This window comes from Apodemus sylvaticus, chromosome 23 (genome assembly GCF_947179515.1).
Source record: "Apodemus sylvaticus chromosome 23, mApoSyl1.1, whole genome shotgun sequence".
Classification (NCBI taxonomy): domain Eukaryota; kingdom Metazoa; phylum Chordata; class Mammalia; order Rodentia; family Muridae; genus Apodemus; species Apodemus sylvaticus.
In genome coordinates, this window is record NC_067494.1 from 52,707,529 (window position 1) to 52,725,966 (window position 18,438).

General features: G+C 36.2%; 2 protein-coding genes across 3 annotated transcripts in view; one reads left to right on the forward strand and one right to left on the reverse strand.

Moving 5' to 3' along the window:
* Positions 1-18,438, forward strand: part of LOC127673567 (formyl peptide receptor 2-like) — a 476,281-nt gene that overhangs the window by 279,416 nt on the left and 178,427 nt on the right. The window lies entirely within an intron of this gene.
* Positions 1-18,438, reverse strand: part of LOC127673561 (vomeronasal type-2 receptor 116-like) — a 48,474-nt gene that overhangs the window by 11,061 nt on the left and 18,975 nt on the right. The window contains exon 1 of one of the 2 annotated variants that reach the window (XM_052169239.1): positions 9,425-9,645. The exons of the other annotated variant lie outside the window; for it this stretch is intronic. Within the exon in view, the coding sequence (XP_052025199.1) occupies positions 9,425-9,645 (221 nt within the window). Of the gene's footprint in view, positions 1-9,424; positions 9,646-18,438 lie in introns of those variants that run through there. 2 annotated transcript variants of the gene reach the window in all.

Below are 18,438 nucleotides of genomic sequence, written 5' to 3' on the forward strand. Positions count from 1 at the left end.
TGGGAAGAGAGGTCCTTGGTCCAATGAAGCCTAGGTAAATGCCCAGTATAGGGGAATCAAGGGCAGGGTGGCAGGAGTCGGTGTGTGGGTGCAGGAACACCCTCATAGAAGCATGGGGATGGGAGATAGCAAAGGGGTTCTCCAGCAAGGTGGGGGGACCAGGAAAGAGGTTAACATTTGAAATTTAAATAAAGAAAACATCCAATAAAAAAGATTGCCTCTGCCAAAGTATTTAATCTATATCTCTTCATTTTAGCTTCAGGAAGACTTTTCTGATCAGGCCAAAAAGCAGCTATAGTATTTGCCCAAATATAATAAGCACAATATCTAGGAAACATACTAACATTTATCTCTTCTGAAACCACTTTAGTCAGGAACACAGGGTACAGTTAACATTCAGCGACACTTTTTCCAAATTCCTCCTAGAATGGCTCATTAAACAGCACTTAACACATTTCACTGATGTCTTCAACCAAATTCACACTTATTATTTATGCAATCAAAAAACCTTGCCTATCACAACAAAACTCCAGGGCCTGATTTAAACGTCTATGCTCATTGGATTTCATTACTGTGTAGAGACACAAAGTCCCTAGCAACTCCTATACTAGAAAACATTTAATTGGGGCTGCTTTATAATTTCATAGGTTTTATCAGTTTTAACATGGTGGGAAACATGGCAATGTGAAGGCAGACATGGTCTTAGAGACAGAGAAGAAAATTTTAAATTTTCATCTTCAGGCAGCACAAGTGCAGATCCCAGACAGATTTTAGCTTCTTACACTTCCAAACCAGCCCTAATAGCAAGACCACTCATGCTCAAGTAAGACTAGGCACCCTGCATCTACTGCTTAGTATGGCACAAACATTCAAACATATGAGTTTATGAGGGCTATTTTTACTCAAAGCATAACAGTATTGCAACGTTATAACTGCTGCAAGAAGAATCAGGATTCATCAATAATCTGATGCCTGCTGGGCAAGTCAGATTCAAGAATAGCTTCACAATCAAAAGTACTTGGGCAACAAAAAGTGGAATTGATTGAGAAGAAAAGCATATAAATTAAAATTGGGTTGGTAGAGAGATACTGACAGAAATGGTTGATATTGAAGTAGATTAGAGCTTCAGAGAATATAACCAATATACTGAGTTGCTCATGTGTGTAAATATATTGGATAATAGTTGCAAGGAATAATTGTGTGGTGGTAGAGGGGAACTGATTCAACATTTTAGAGTATTCTTTTTTCCACAAAACCCTAGTACGCTTCCCAAACTCATATTAGCACAAAACCATCTGAAGTTCCAAATCTACATGATCAATATTATTTAGCACACACACACACACACACACACACACACACAGAGAGAGAGAGAGAGAGAGAGAGAGAGAGAGAGAGAGAGAGAGAAATATAATAATCTTATTAATGTTAATATAATGGGAATCAATAGAGCTTCTGAAACATAAAATTCAAGACTAACAACCTGGAAGCTCTGGGATATGACCTTTGCTTATGATACAAAATTGTGCTTAGCTTTGGGACTTATTATAATGCTCTTTTTACATGCATGTATTTGTTTTAAAATTAATTTAACTTTGCTTTTGATAGTTCAATAAAGTTATTTGATACCAAAAAGAAATTATCAAAATTTGTAAATATTATTTTAAAAAGGAAAGCAGACAAATAATGAGTGAATAAAATCATGTTATTCACTGGAAAAGAATTTGTAAGTAGAATATTTAATTTTGAAAAATAGAATAAATTACATTTTATCATTGATAAATTCTGTATATTCAAATAAATTCATGTATATATTATATATAATGTTTGACAATTTCATACATGTTAGTAATTAATTAACAATTGACAAATGGGACCTCATAAAATTACAAAGTTTCTGTAAAGCAAAGGACACCATCAAATGGACAAATCGGCAACCAACAAATTGGGAAAAGATCTTCACCAACCCTACATCAGATAGAGGGCTAATATCCAATATATACAAAGAACTCAAGAAGTTAGACCCCAGAAAACCAAATAACCCTATTAAAAATGGGGTACAAAGTTAAACAAAGTATTCTCACCTGAAGAACTTCGGACGGCAGAGTAACATCTTAAAAAATGCTCAACTTCCCTAGTTATCAGGGAAATGCAAATCAAAACAACCCTGAGATTTCACCTTACACCAGTCAGAATGGCTAAGATTAAAAACTCAGGAGACAGCAGATGTTGCCTAGGATGTGGAGAAAGAGGAATACTCCTCCACTGCTGGTGGGGTTGCAAATAAGTACAACCAATCTTGAAATCAGTCTGGCAGTCTCTCAGAAATCTGGGCATGTCACTTCCGAAAGATCCTGCTATACCACTCCTGGGCATATACCCAGAGGATTCCCCAGCATGTAATAAGGATGCATGTTCCACTATGTTCATAGCAGCCCTATTTATAATAGCCAGAAGCTGGAAAAAACACAGGTATCCCTCAACAGAAGAATGGATGCAAAAAATGTGGTATATATACACAATGGAGTACTATTCAGCCATTAGAAACAATGAATTCATGAAATTCTTAGGCAAATGGATGGAGCTGGAGAACATCATACTAAATGAGGTAACCCAGTCCCAAAAGATCAATCATGGTATGCACTCACTAATAAGTGGATATTAGCTTGGAAAACTGGAATATGCAAAACCTAATCCACACATCAAATGAGGTACAAGAAGAATGGAGGAGTGGTCCCTATTTCTGGAAAGACCCAGTGTAGCAGTATAAGACAAAACCAGAACAGGGAAGTGGGAAGGGGTGGGCGGGAGAACAGAGGGAGGGAAGAGGGGCTTATGTGACTTTCGGGGAGTGGGGAACCAGAAAAGGAGAAATCATTTGAAATGTAAGTAAAAAATATATCGAATAGAAAAAAAAAACAATTACAGAGCAATGATAATAAGTTGTAATAAAACAGGTTTGATCATTCTATATTGGATACACAATTTTGAAAGAACATGGTATATAATAAATATATTTTGAAAATGACAACTATGATAGCCAGAATCTGGAAACAACCCAAATGATTCAGGACAGAAGAATAGATGCCGAAAATATGGTTCATTTACACTCTGGAATACTAATCAGCTGTTAAGAACGAGGACATTCTGGGTTTTGCATTCAAATGGACACAACTAGAAAATACCATCCTGTATGAGGTAACTCAGACCAAAAAGGACATACATGGTATGTACTCACTAATAAATGGACATTAGCAAAAATTAATAATAATAACAAGTGCTGAATACCCAATATACAGTCCACTGTACTAAAATATCAATAAGCTGAAGGGTCCAAGTGAGCATGACGCAGTACCACTTGGGCCTGACACTATTACTGAGTCTATGGAGTGCTTACAATAAGGGACCTAGCATGACCATACTCTGAAAGACCCAACAAGCAGCTGAAAGAGTCAGATGGAGATACTTGCGTCCAACTAATGAGCAGAAACAGCTGAACCTTGTTATTGAATTAGGGGAGACTGAATGAAGTTGAGGGCGACCTTGTAGGAGGACCAGCAGTTTCCTTTAATCTGGACCCCCAGGAACTCGCAAACACTAGACCATCAACAAGGCAGCATGCACCAACTGATATAAGGACCCTGACACACTTACAGTAGAGGACTGTCTTGTCTTTGTTCATTCAGAGACGATTTACTTAACCTTCAAGAGACTGGAGGCCCCAGGAAGTTTAGAAACCAGGCGGGTGGGGGGATGATGACAACCACGTGGAGACCAGGAGAAAGGGAGGAGTTTTGGGATGTGGAACAGTCAGAGGGTGGACAGTAGTTGGAAGAGTGGGGAATAACTTATGAAGTGTATAAAAATAATTAGTTAATAAAGAAATTGGGGAAAATATGCCGAAGTCCCAAGATACAGCCCACAGAACTCAAAAAGGTAAACAAGCTGAAGGACCCACGTGAGGATGCCTCAGTACCACTTGGGAAAGAGAAGAAAGCAGTCATAAGGGGGGAGGGAGGAACCTGGGAAAGAAAGGGGATAGGGGGACAGAGGGGGAAAATGATCAAGTATTGGGTTGGAGAAAAGAACTAAAATCTCTGAGGGCCAGCAGAAAGAATGTCAACATGCAACCTCTGCAGGTAGGAGGTTGAGGGAACCCTCTAGAATGTACTAGAAACCTGAGAGGTTAGAGACTCTTGGGAGTCAAAGAGAAGGACCTTATATGAAATGCCCTACATTGGGGAGAGGGAACTTGTAGAGCCCAATTCCAGCAGAAACACAGGACTCAAGTGAGAGAAGGGGTTGCCATCCCACAGTCAAAACTCTGACTTATAACTAACTGTCCCTGTCTGAAAGAACTGCAGGGATGGAAATAGAGAGGAGCCTATGGAAAAGAAGGTACAATGACAGGCCCAAAGTAGCATTCAGCTTAAGGGGAGGCCCCAAGACCTGACACTATTACTGAGGCTATGGAGCCATCACAGAAAGGGACCTGTCATGACTGCCTTCCAAAAGACCCAACAAGCAGCTGAAAGAGTCAGATGCAGATATTTAAACCTAACTAATGGACAGAAGCTGCTGTTCTCTGTGGTTGAATTAAGGAAATCTGGAAGAAGATAAGGAAGAGGATGACCCTGTAGAAGGACCAGCAATCTCAATTAACCTAGACCCCCAAGATCTTTCAGATACTGGACCACCAATCAGGCAACATATACCAGATGAAATGAGGCCCCAGCGCATATACAGCAGAGAACTGCTGTGTCTGGGTTTAGTAAGAAAGGATGCACCTAACCCTCAAGAGACTGGAGGCCCCAATGAGTTTAGAGGTCTGGTGGGGTGGAGACATCCTCATGGAGACTAGCATGCATGCAGGAGGTATGGGATGTGGATCCTTCGGGGGACGGGTAGAGAGGGAAGGGAATCCTGAGTTTATAATAAATAAATAAATAAATAAATAAATAAATAAATAAATAACAACTATTTTTATTCTTTCTTTTCTTGACATGACTTAATTGAATCATTTTTTTCCTTCCCTTTGCTCTATGTAAAACCTTATGAATCTCCTTTCTCTTTCTTAGTTCATGGATTCTTTCTTCATTACTACCCAAGAATGACAAAGTACTATATACACGCACACCCACATGTACATGCACAAACACAAACATATACACACACTCTAAATAGGGGATGCTTTGAAGTAGTCCACCCAAGGTGTAATATTTTTCCAAGGGACAAGAATACACAAAGTGATTATCCACCACCAAATGAAAGTCAACTTACAAGTTAAATTACATACGCTAAAAAGATTTTAAAGTCTGAAGAGAATTTTGTTAGAGTTTATCAGAAAAGTATCAAGAGATATTGAACTTTCTTTTTTTCTCATTTATTTGCTTATACTTTACTAATATGCCTGCTAAAAATGATACATTACAAACTTTCTATTTTAATATTAGGCTACCTAAGGCTTTTGTCATTCAAGATTATTTCAATTTTGATGGATTTCTCCAAAGTTTTATTTTACTTGAGTACTTGCCTAGGGGAAAATGAAGGGGTGAATGTTTGTATGTTAATCAGGCTATGAGCAAAAATACATGATGGACAACAACAGCTATATGATAGGAAAGTTAGACTTAAATAGAGCTATTCTCAGTATCACACACACACACACAAAAAATCTCATAGGTTCTGGGAAAGATCTAAAAACAAACCAGAGAAAAGGAAAGGGAAGTTAATACTAAAGATGGTGGGCTCACCCAGGAAAAGAAAAGCATGAAAAAAGGAAAAGTATGAGAAAAATATTACTCTGGTTATTTTTTTAACGTTTCTTACCTCAGAGAGTTTGAATTTTGTATCTCAGAGACTGGATAAAAATTCATTTTGATTAATGTATGTAAAGTACCTACATGTTTTAGGTGTTACTCCATTTTCTAGGGGTTGGGCCATGTGAAAATGTTAAGAATGTGGAAATCTCATTGAATATTAAAATATAAGAGTGAAAAAATAATTCTGATGAATCAGAATTGATATTCAAAGAAGTATGATAATCATAGTAAAATACCAGGAAAATCACTTGGAAACATCAAACTTCTGAGAATTGATTTGTAGGAAATTTTACAGCATAAAGTTTTTGAATATCTTAAAAATATCATTCTCTATTTACTTAATCAATTACAATAAAACAAAGTAAAACATTTTATTATTTTATTTTATATTATTGAAAATGGAATTAATTTCATAGAAAATTAATCTATAATTGTCTGAATTATTACTGAATATGAATATTTTAGTTGGATGCACACATCTACATAAGATGAATGGTAAGCTAATCCATATCATGCTGAAAAACAAGAGACACCAGTACTTACTTCAGTGAGACTTTACTAAACACCCTTAGGCCAGAAAGTTTGCTGTTTATTTTATGAGCTGATTGTGTTGGTATTTACGGTTTTGCTCAAAAATACCTCTCCACATTACATCTTATATACAAAACACACTGATAAAAAACTATCAAACTATACCTGAGTGCCAATGAAAAGCATAAACTGAGAATGAATGAAGCCAAGTGGAAGCAACAGGGGAAACAGCACTGAAAGGGTTTTCTAGTTAACATAAATAAAAGGAAGGCCATGAAGGAATTTTGTGAGCACTCATGATCCAGTCTTTCTCCATGTACTAAAATCCATACTGCTGAAATTTAAAGATATAAAGATACCAATGATAAGGCCTATTCAGAACCAAAATATAGTTGAAATTAGAACCACGTTCACTAAAAATAGACAGAAGATAGATATAAAGACTCCAGGATTTTATTATCTTCAAGAGAAATCTAAAATTGGCAATGCAATATTTTATAGATTCTTAATTTTTCAAATAAATGCAGTACTCATTTGGATTATTGTATATATATTTATAATTAAATACTTCTGCGTTTCAAAATGATAAAAATTTGTAAATTATCAGGGGATAAATATTGAAAATTTTTAGATGTAGTATAACTTTCTGTATATTTGAGCAATGATTATAAAATATCAAATATGAATAAAATATATCATAAAGTAAAATAATTTAAGATAACTTTGCAGATAAAAGGTTTCTTTTACATCAAAAATTGTTGATGATTGTACATAACTGCTCTCTACATTCTCAAGGGATATGTTCTTCTGAGATGTCAACTTTATAAAGCTGCAACTAGAAGAAATGAATATATGGTTGATAAAAACCACTTAGCGATATAAGTTCATTACCCATATTTTAATTGATGGGAGGGAAAATAATTTTTCTCATAAAAACATAGAGGAAATTTTCAGTTGGATTTGGAAACTTACTAGAAAGATCAATAAAATGAATGAATATGTTGCATAATAAATTCGTTTAGTCACTGTAGGATACTAAAATTTGCTGAGAGGGCCTGAGTTTGGTCTCAAGACACTGTAGGATGACAAAATTTGTCCTCACAATTTTTCTTTCACCTGGAAATGTGAACTACATCTAATGTATGAAATAACTATTAATGTGACAATTAAAAAAGCCAATTTCCTCTTAAAATTATTCTATATTCAAGACAATAAATATTCCCTTCTAACACTTCCTATATGATAGATTATAAGAATGAACCATTTAGAAAATGTCATCTTTAAAAAGCTAATATACAAGAATATAATAACAGCCCACTTATTCCCTTGTAAATGTGATAACAAGGAAAATGCTTATGCTTATAAACATGTAAAGAACAAGAATTGCAGAGGGAGATAAATCATCTCTTTAAAATGCATAGAAAATTTCTAAACAGATAAGTAAAGGATTAAGTTAGAAAGGTAAAAGAATGTATTAAGCTTTGCAGTATATATGACTTTTGTGATCAATTTTGCAAGAAAACTTTCACTTAGTGAATGAATTGCATAAGATAATGTTACATTTTTATAATAAAAGTCAATACATTTCTGTCAATGAAATTTTTTCTTTACATAATGACAAGTTAAATATAGAAAATACTTTTATTTATAATGAACCAGCCAGACACTAATGTTCACAGAAAAAAAATCTATAGTCTTCTTAGTGAAGGGCTTGATGCATCACAAATAATGAAAGTACATATCAATGTGTATTAGTGTCTAAACTGCTAAGAGTAAAGGACACAGGAATAATAAAGTTATAAAGAGCATTAGTTATGATGAAATAGAAGAGACTCCCAAACAGCCAATAGTGCCATATAGGTTAAGCTTTTGAGAAAATTTTGTGACTTTTTTTTCTGAGACAATATGTGATTCTCTAAAATAAATAGACTGGCAATGAAGTATTTTATCTAAAAGTCAAATTTCCCATAGCCATATTTGCTATATTTTAATTTTTTAAAAATAAACCCTTCAGGGTAACATAATGTTCAATACGCATTCATAAGTAAATTCACTTTTTTCTCCACGGTGGTTGATGTAATGCGCAATACCTCACTACGATTTTGCCAAACAGAGTACAGTCACACTGCGCATCATTTTCCTTCACAGCTGTATTTCTTTTGATTATTACTTTACTTGTTAACTCTCCACAGGTTTCCTTATGTGTTTAAAGGAATTTTGAAGTGTTAATGTTCTATTTTATTGCCCTACTTTCTGGTTAAGTACAGATATAAGATGGTCTTCATGGGATTGGAATCTCTGATTGGGATAAATACATAATATCTCCTTTATTAGGAACTATATAGGAATATTTCTCTCTAATTCATAAAGTTCTGTTTAATACTATCCATCCATCTGGAATATTTCTCACACGCTGAGAAACAGTCAAAAGAAGGCCTCCTCATAGTCATGATGTCTTGGTAAAAACAGTCATAAGAACGAAAATACTACAAACAATGTAAATAGGTACTCACTGGGAAGCAGTGAATTAAAAATTGAATCAACAAACAAACACTTATAAGAAAACATGATAGATGAAATATTTGTGCAGCATGAAATTCTTCACAACTTCTAATTGTGACAAACCACATTTGGAAGCAGATACATGCACTGAAACACTGCCTCTTCAAACAAGCAGCACAACAAACACTCAGGACTTACTGTGTTTAGTGACATAATCCTAAGAACACACCTGGAATATACACACTAACGTCAGGCTGAGATTAAACTCTCCTTACTTGAGGTCATAATATTGAAAACTATCCTGATTTTCTCACAAAACAATAATTACAATAATCATTGATTATTACAAATAATCAAATGAGGAAACTAAAATAAATAAACTCAAAGTTATCATTTCATTTCCCCTGAGAGAGGAAAAAAGGCAAAAATGATAATAAATTTAGAGAATAGATTTTAGAATATCTAAAAGAGAAGCCATTACATTAAAGGAAAACCAAACTATTAATACATTTTAATGACACAGTATGTTATAAGAATTCTAAATATTAAAAGTGAATAATTGTACTTACTGTAAATAATTGTCCATGTATTGGTATGGGTATAATGGATGTGGAATTTTGTACTCAGTGTAGTAAGTATGAATATGAAAAAATGCACCAATCATCACATCTCCATCATGGTGAAAATCATCAGCGATTTTGTAAAAGCACAGACTGACATTTGTAGTTTTTAAAGCAGAGACAAATTTGAGAAACTCTAAGAACCAGAAAGTAAAAATACAGCAGAACATCTTATTGATACATCAGTTTCCTTGATGCAGATTATATGTCTAAAATATATATATATATGCTGAGGTCATGTTTTTTGTAACCATGCTTGTTTTGAACTTTGTTTATAATGCTGCTATAGTAATCATTCCAAAATTTTTCTGTTTCCTTCTTCCCTTCTATTGGGAATTTTTAACCTATTTCTTCTGGGCTCTACAACTTAGGCCCTCTATTCAAATGACAAACAATCTAGAATATACATTTGCTCCTATTCTTTATTAGCCAAAGGCACTATGATTTCAGCCAAAGGTGCTAATAGCTAGAGATCAGAATTGAACTCCTCAAAACATATTAAGCTGCTCCCCAGATATTACATCAGAGTAGCCCAATTACATTACTAAGGAAAGGACCAAAATGGAAACATTGCAAGTATATCCACTCAAAAATAATATTGCAGGGCTTTTGAAGGGCTCCATTTGTGGCTTAAGAGTAAAGACAGAGATATCTTTATAATATTGTTGCTATTATTTGCTGGGATATTTTCTTAACTAACATTCTAGTCCTGACTCACTTGCCACCTTGTTTATACCAAGTTGCTGTCTGTTTCCTTATGTCAGTGCTATGTTGGTCTCCTCCCATAATTCAGCATCCTTTTTTTGCATTCCTACCATCTTTCTGCATGTCATGATACAGATAGAGCTTTCAGCTCCTTTTGTACCAAATGACATCATTTTTTCATACACAAAAAACAAGAAAAATAAAAACTAAACTAAACAAACAGCAACAATAACAACCACCACCACCACCACCACCACCACCACCACAACAACAACAACAACAACAACAACAACAACAAGAAACCTAGTGAGAGATATTCCACAACTTCCTCACCATAAACAAATCAGTAGTAGGACTTTGCTCCAAAGTCTGGCCTTTTGGCATATTCCACAGAAATTTGAATTTTAACATTTTCACATGTTAATCTCAGAAAATCATGTCTTCTTTTGGCAAACAAGGATGTCATATCTACATAGAACTAATAGTACTTGTGAGTTTAAAAAATGACAACACCTTATATCTAACATGCCAGCTTAAAAATAAACAGTTTTTAATACAGGGACACATTCATAGTCAGTTGACACCATAAGTATTATAGGATATGTCAACATCTCCCATTTTACTCCAAAACTGACTTTATCTCTCACATTAGGATACTATTTACAATAAGAACAATTAAGAGAAATGTCAGAATAAGAAATATATTTACAATATCCAGTTCACTTATATTTTACAACTTTCAAAATTACTCCTACTTTATATCTTATCTTGATGTGTTATCTGTTGAGTATTATTTTATCAGAAGAAAATGATGAAATGTGCCTTTTAAGTTTTTGCTTAGAAGACAAACAAAAGAAAATAAGATTTCTATCTTTTAACTACAATAATTTAAGCAGAAGTCCTTTGATAAATGTTAGGATTATGAACACTTAAGTCTATCAGGTGTCTCATCTTTAAAAAAGCAAAGACATTAGAGTGATGTTACACCTGAGTCAGCAGCAGGTATATAGCAAGCAACTTCTGAATCTAACAAAATTTACACAGAATTTCTGGCTACATAGACTGTCACCAAAGGTTTATCTGTGTCACTGAGGGCACCCATCTTTGCTAGCCAGGCCCAGAAGATCTTACAGAATTAGTATGAATTAAGGACTTTGGGAGAGAAGCTGGAAAGAACCAAGATGTCCTTGAACAGAAGATGTGTATAGAAACTGTGGTACATTTACCCAATGGACTGCTACTCAGCTATTATAAACATGACTTCATGAAATTCTTAGGCAAAAAGATGGAACTAAAAAACATACCATCCTAAGCAAGTAACCCAATCATAAAAGAACCAACATGGTATGCACTCACTGATAAATGGATAAGAGTCCAAGCATGGGGAACAAAATATGTACAAGAAGAAATGCAGAGAAAAAGTGCAGAGCAGAGATAGAAGGAAAGGCCATTCTGAGACTGCCCCACTTGGGGATCCACCCCATATGCAGTCACCAAACAAAGACATTATTATGGGATGTGTCAGCACTCCTGGAAGACAAGCTAACTCTGGGCAAGATTGGGGTATGGAGAGCTGTGGCACACGGTAAGTTCCAGGGTGCAGATCCACTGAAGTTTTATTTTCTGTGCTCATTGTATGTTACAGAACCTTCATGCTCTTCACACTTTATGGACATAAGAAGACAGTTCAATGGATCCTCAGCATTCATGCTTAACCCTGAACCCTAAAATAGGGCCACACAGGCAACCCTGCTCCTGGTTTGCACCTTCCTAGCTTTATATACTCCTTGTTTCATCTTACAAGGCTATATTCCTCTTTCATATAATCCCAGTAGGTCAATAATAAATATGACATTCATCATTTATATGTATTTTCTACTTTGGATTGATTTTTGATGAGTCATTATTCCACTGTTTCCAGATTTTCCTTTACCTGAACAAGGAATATAAAATATAATAATATTACAATAAGGTTGTGTATTTTTAATTGATGATCTTTGATGTGAGTCACTTGCTTCTTTCAAGATATCAGTGTAATGATGAAATATATGGGGAGATTATTTCAGTTATTATAATTTCACTGCAGAATAGTCCCATATTTTTCCTTATAGACTATAGCCAATTTATATGTGATAAGTATAGACTCTATTTAAATCAGTGGAACTATGGTTCTGTTATTGAGTCAATGGTTCTTTCTGATATATTTGTACCACTGTTTCATAAGTCAATCCATTTTCAAGGGGAGACTTTTTGTGTTCATGAATGGGTTATTCTTTTTATCTAATACATAGCTTAGGACGGTCCAGAAAAATGAATCCAAAAGACTACACATGAGCCTTGCAAGTCAGTACATTCTTGATTTCTTCATATTTTATCACTCATATATTATTTCAGATATATCTATCATGAAGTTATTATGTGTCATTATATTCAAGAATTATGCAAGTTCAAGTCAGATAATATTCCAGCACTGTCATGATGAAGGAGCTGAGAGTCAAAAATTCTAAACACTACTTTTTTTAAATATTTTTTTATTTTCTATATTCTTTGTTTACATTCCAAATGATTTCCCCTTTTCCCGGATTCCCCCTCCCCATATGTCCCATAAACCTTCTTCTCTCCATCCATTCTCTGATCACCTCCCTCCTTTTTCTCTGTCCTTATCGTCCCCTCCAGTGCTAGGTCAACAGTTTCCAGGATCAGGAGCCTCTCCATACTTCTTCATGGGAGTCATTTGTTATGCGATTTGTGCCTTGGGTATTCAGGGCTTCTGGGCTAATTAATATCCACTTATCAGAGATTACATTCCATGTGTATTCTTTTGTGATTGGGTTACCTCACTTAGCATGATATTTCCCAGATCAAACCATTTGCCTAAAAATTGTGTGAATTCATTATTTCTAATTGCTGAGTAGTATTCCATTGTGTAAATATACCACATTTTCTGTATCCATTCCTCCTTTGAGGGACATCTGGTTTCTTTCCAGCTTCTGGTTATTATAAATAAGGTTGCTATGAACATAATGGAGCATGTGTTTTTATTGCATGCCGGGGAATCCTTTGGGTATATGCCCAGAAGAGGTATAGCAGGGTCCTCCGGAAGTGTCATGTCCAGTTTTCTGAGGAATCGCCAGACTGATTTCCAAAGTGGTTGTATCATCTCAAGGGTCTTCCCCAGTTTCTTTTCTATTAGTTTCAGTGTGTCTGGTTTTACATGGAGGTCCTTGATCCACTTGGAGTGAATTTTAGTACATGGAGATAAGAATGGATCAATTTGCATTCTTCTGCATGCTGACCTCCAATTGAAACAGCACCATCTGTTGAAAAGGCTATCTTTTTTCCACTGGATGTTTTCGGCTCCTTGTCAAAGATCAAGTAACCATAGGTGTGTGGATTCATTTGTGGATCTTCTATTCTATTCCATTGGTCCACTTGTCTGTCACTGTGCCAATACCATGCAGTTTTTAACACTATTGCTCTGTAGAATTGCTTGAAGTCAGGGATAGTGATTTCCCAAGAATTTCTTTTGTCGTTGAGAATAGTTTTAGCTATCCTGGGTTTTTTGTTATTCCAATGAATTTGAGAATTGTTTTTTCTAACTCTGTGAAGAATTGAGTTGGGATTTTGATGGAGATTGTGTTGAATCTGTAGATCACTTTTGGCAAGATGGCCATTTTAACTATATTAATGCTGCCGATCCACGAGCATGGAAGATTTTTCCATTTTCTGAGGTCTTCTTCAATTTCGTTTTTCAGAGACCTGAAGTTCTTGTCTTATAGATCTTTCACTTGTTTGGTTAGAGTCACACCAAGATATTTTATATTGTTTGTGGCTATTGTGAAGGGTGTCATTTCCCTAACTTCTTTCTCAGCCTGCTTATCCTTTGAGTATAGGAAGGCAACTGATTTGCTTGAGTTGATTTTATAACCAGTCACTTTGCTGAAGTTGTTTATCAGCTGTAGGAGTTCTCTGGTGGAGGTTTTCCGGTCACTTAAGTAGACTATCATGTCATCTGCACATAGTGATAATTTGACTTCCTCCTTTCCAATTTGTATCCCCTTGACCTCCTTATGTAGTCTAATTTCTCTAGCTAGAACTTCTAGTACTATATTGAAAAGATATGGAAAGAGAGGATAGCCTTGTCTAGTCCCTGATTTTAGTGGGATTGCTTCAAGTTTCTCTCCGTTTAGTTTGATGTTGGCTACCAGTTTGCTGTATATTGCTTTAATGATGTTTAGGTATGGGCCTTGAATTCCTGTTCTTTCCAAGACTTTTAGGATGAAAGGATGCTGAATTTTGTCAAATGCCTTTTCTGCATCTAATGAGATGATCATATGTCTTTTTTCTTTGAGTTTGTTTATGTAGTGAATAGCATTGATGGATTTCCTTATATTGAACCATCCCTGCATCCCTGGGATGAAGCCTACTTCATCATAGTGGATGATTGTTTTGATGTGTTCTTAGATTCGGTTGGCAAGAATTTTATTAAGTATTTTTGCATCAATATTCATAAGAGAAATTGGCCTGAAGTTCTCTTTCTTTGTTGGATCTTTGTGTGGTTTTGGTATCAGCGTCATTGTGGCTTCATAGAACAAGTTGGGTAGAGTTCCTTCTGTTTCTATTTTGTGCAATAGTTTGAAGAGTATTGGTGTTAGGTCTTCTATGAAGGTCTGATAGAATTCTGCACTGAAGCCATCTGGTCCCGTGCTTTTTTTTTTTTGGTTGGGAGACTTTCTATGACCCTTTTTATTTCTTCGGGTGTTATGGGACTATTTAGATGATCTATTTGATCCTGATTTAGTTTTGGTGTCGAATATCTGTCTAGGAAACTGTCCATTTCCTCCAGATTCTCCAGTTATGTTGATATAGGCTTTTGTAGTAGGATCTAATGATTTTTTGAATTTCCTCAGTATCTGTTGTTATATCTCCCTTTTCATTTTTAAGTTTGTTAATCTGGATACTGTCTTTGTGCCCTTTGGTTAGTCTGGCTAAGGGTTTATCTATCTTGTTGATTTTCTCAAAGAACCAGCTCCTGGTTTTCTTGATTCTTTGTATGGTTCTCTTTGTTTCTCCTTGATTGATTTCAGCCTTGAGTTTGATGATTTCCTGCCTTCTACTCCTCCTGGGTGAAATAGCTTCTTTTTGTTCCAGGGCTTTCAGGTGTGTCATTAAGCTGTTAGTGTATGCTCTCTCCAGTTTCTTTTTGGAGGCACTCAGGGCTATGAGTTTTCCTCTTAGCACTGCTTTCATTGTGTCCCATAGATTTGGGTATGTTGTGTCTTCATTTTCATTAAGTTCTAAAAAGTCTTTAATTTCTTTCTATATTTCTTCCTTGACCAAGGTATCATTGAGTAGAATATTGTTCAGTTTCCATGTGTATGTGGGTTTTCTGTTGTTTTTGTTGCTATTGAACACCACTTTTACTCCATAGTGATCTGATAGGTGGCATGGGATTAGTTCGATCTTCTTATATTTGTTGATGTCTGTCTTGTGACCAATTATATAGTCGATTTTGGAGAAGGTACCATGAGGTGCTGAGAAAAAGGTATATTCTTTTGCTTTAGGATAGAATGTTCTATATAAATCTGTTAAATCTAATTCGTCCAAAGCTTCAATTAGTTTCACTGTGTTCCTGTTCAGTTTCTGTTTTCCTCATCGGTCCATTGAGGAAAGTGCAGTGTTGAAGTTACCCACAATTATTGTGTTAGGTGCAATGTGTGCTTTGAGCTTTCATAAAGTTTCTTTTATGAATGAGGGTGCCCTTGCATTTGGAGCATAGATGTTCAGGATTGAGAGTTCTTCTTGTTGTATTTTTCCTTTGACCAGCAAGAAGTGTCCCTCAGTGTCTCTTTTGATGACATTGGGTTGAAAGTCAATTTTATCTGATATTAGAATGGCTACTCCAGCTTGTTTTCTGAGACCATTTGCTTGTAAAATTGTCTTGCAGCCTTTTACTCTAAGGTAGTGTTTGTCTTTGACCCTGAGGTATGTTTCCTGTATGCAGCAAAATGTTGGGTTCTGTTTACGTATCCAGTCAGTTAGTCTATGTCTTTTTATTGGGACATTTAGTCCATTGATGTTAAGAAATATTAAGGAATAGTGATTATTACTTCCTGTCATTTTTGATCTTAGTTTTTAAATTTGATTGGTTAACTTCTTTTGGGTTTGATGAAAGAAGGTTACTATCTTGCTTTTTCCAGGGTGAAGATTCCGTCCTTGTATTGCTGTTTTCCCCCTATTATCCTTCGTATGGCTGGGTTTGTGGATAGATATTGGGTAAACTTGGTTTTGTCATGGAATATCTTAGTTTCTCCATGTATGGTGATTGAGAGTTTTGCTGGGTATAGTAGTTTTGGCTGGTATTTGTGTTCTCTTAGAGTCTGCAGGAGATCTGCCCACGATCTTCTAGCTTTCATAGTCTCAGGTGAAAAGTCTGCTGTGATTCTGATAGGTCTTCCTTTATATGTTACTTGGCCATTACCTCTAACTGCCTTTAATATTCTTTCTTTGTTCAGTACATTTGGGGTTTTGATTATTATGTGACAGGAGGTATTTCTGTTCTGGTCCAGTCTGTTTGGAGTTCTGTAGGCTTCTTGTATATTCATGGGCATCTCTCTCTTTATGTTAGGGACGTTTTCTTCCATAATTTTATTGAAGATATTTGCTGACCCTTTAAGTTGTAAATCTTCACTCTCATCTGTGCCTAAAATCCTTAGGTTTGGTCTGCTCATTGTGTCCTGGATTTCCTGGATATTTTGGGTTACAAGGTTTTTGCATTTTGCATTTTCTTTAATTGTTGAGTCCATGGTTTCTATGGTATCTTCAGCATCTGAGATTTTTTCTTCTATCTCTTGTATTCTGTTTTTGATATTTGCATCTATGTCTCCTGATTTCTTCCCAAGGTTTTCTATCTCCAATGTTGTCTCCCTTTGAGTTTTCTTAGTTGTTTCTACTTCTGATGTTAGATCCTCGATGGATTTGCTTAGCTCCTTCACTTACTTGTTTGTGCTTTCCTGTAATTCTTTAAGAGATTTTTGCATTTCCTCTTTCATGACCTCAGCCTGTTGACCAAAGTTCTCCTGTATTTCTTTAAGTGATTTTTGTGTTTCCTCCTTATTGGCTTTTGTATTCTCCTGAATTTCATTCAATGATTTTTGTGTTTCCCTTGTAAGGGCTTCTCACTTTTGATTCATTTTCTCCTGAATTTCTTTAAGTATGTCCTTCATGCGTTCCTCTACCAGCATTATGACCAGTGATTTTAAATCCAAATCTTGTTTTTCTGGTGTGATGGGGTATCCAGGACATGGTGTTAAAGGAGAATTGGGTTCAGATGCTGCCATATTGCCTTGATTTCTGTTAGTGACATTCCTGCGTTTGCCTTTTGCCATCTAGTTCTCACTGGTGTTAGTTGATCTTGTCAATACTGGACTCACCAGTGCAAGCTGCCTCTTCCCAGGTGGTCTCTGGCGCACAGCTGACCTCCTGCACTTCCTGGAGACTGAGTGCTGTGGCCCAGGCTGTTCAGATCCTGAAGCAGACACCTGAAGGCTCCCACTGGGGCCTGCTGGACTCACCAGAGCACACTGACTCCTCCCAGCCGGCCTCCTGGGTGCGCCTCTGGCCTTCTGCAGGACATGGAGATGTGGTGTTGCAGCCCAGGCTGTTCTGGATCCTGAAGCAGAGATTTCAAGGCTCCCCTGCCAGAGGCCTCAGGACCGGAACCTAAGCTCAGTGCTGCTGGTGCAAGCTGTGTGCTCCCAGTCTGCCTCTGGGTGCACACTAGGCCTCTTGTACTTCCTGGAGACTGAGTGCTGTGGCCCAGGCTGTTCATATCCCCAAGTAGACATCTGAAGGCTCCCGCCAGGGCCTGCTGGACTCACCGGAGTACACTGACTCCTCCAAGTCGGCCTCCTGGATGCCCCTCTTGTGTCTTGCAGCACCTGGAGATGTGGCATTTCAGCCCAGGCTGTTCTGGATCCTGAAGCAGAGATCTGAAGGCTCTTGCCAGAGGCCTCAGGACTGGAACCTAAGCTCAGTGCCCCTAAACACTACTCTTAATCCTAGTAGTATTTGATAGCAGATGAGAAAAGATGAAATTTCACTTTTCTGTAATTGTGTAAGTAGCTATTTGTCTGAACACATTCAGTGTCTGACACTACAATTAAGAGTGCTTAAGCAATACACACACACACACACACACACACACACACAATAAAAAATTTTGAATGATTTTAAAATGTTATAACTTAAAGGAGTGG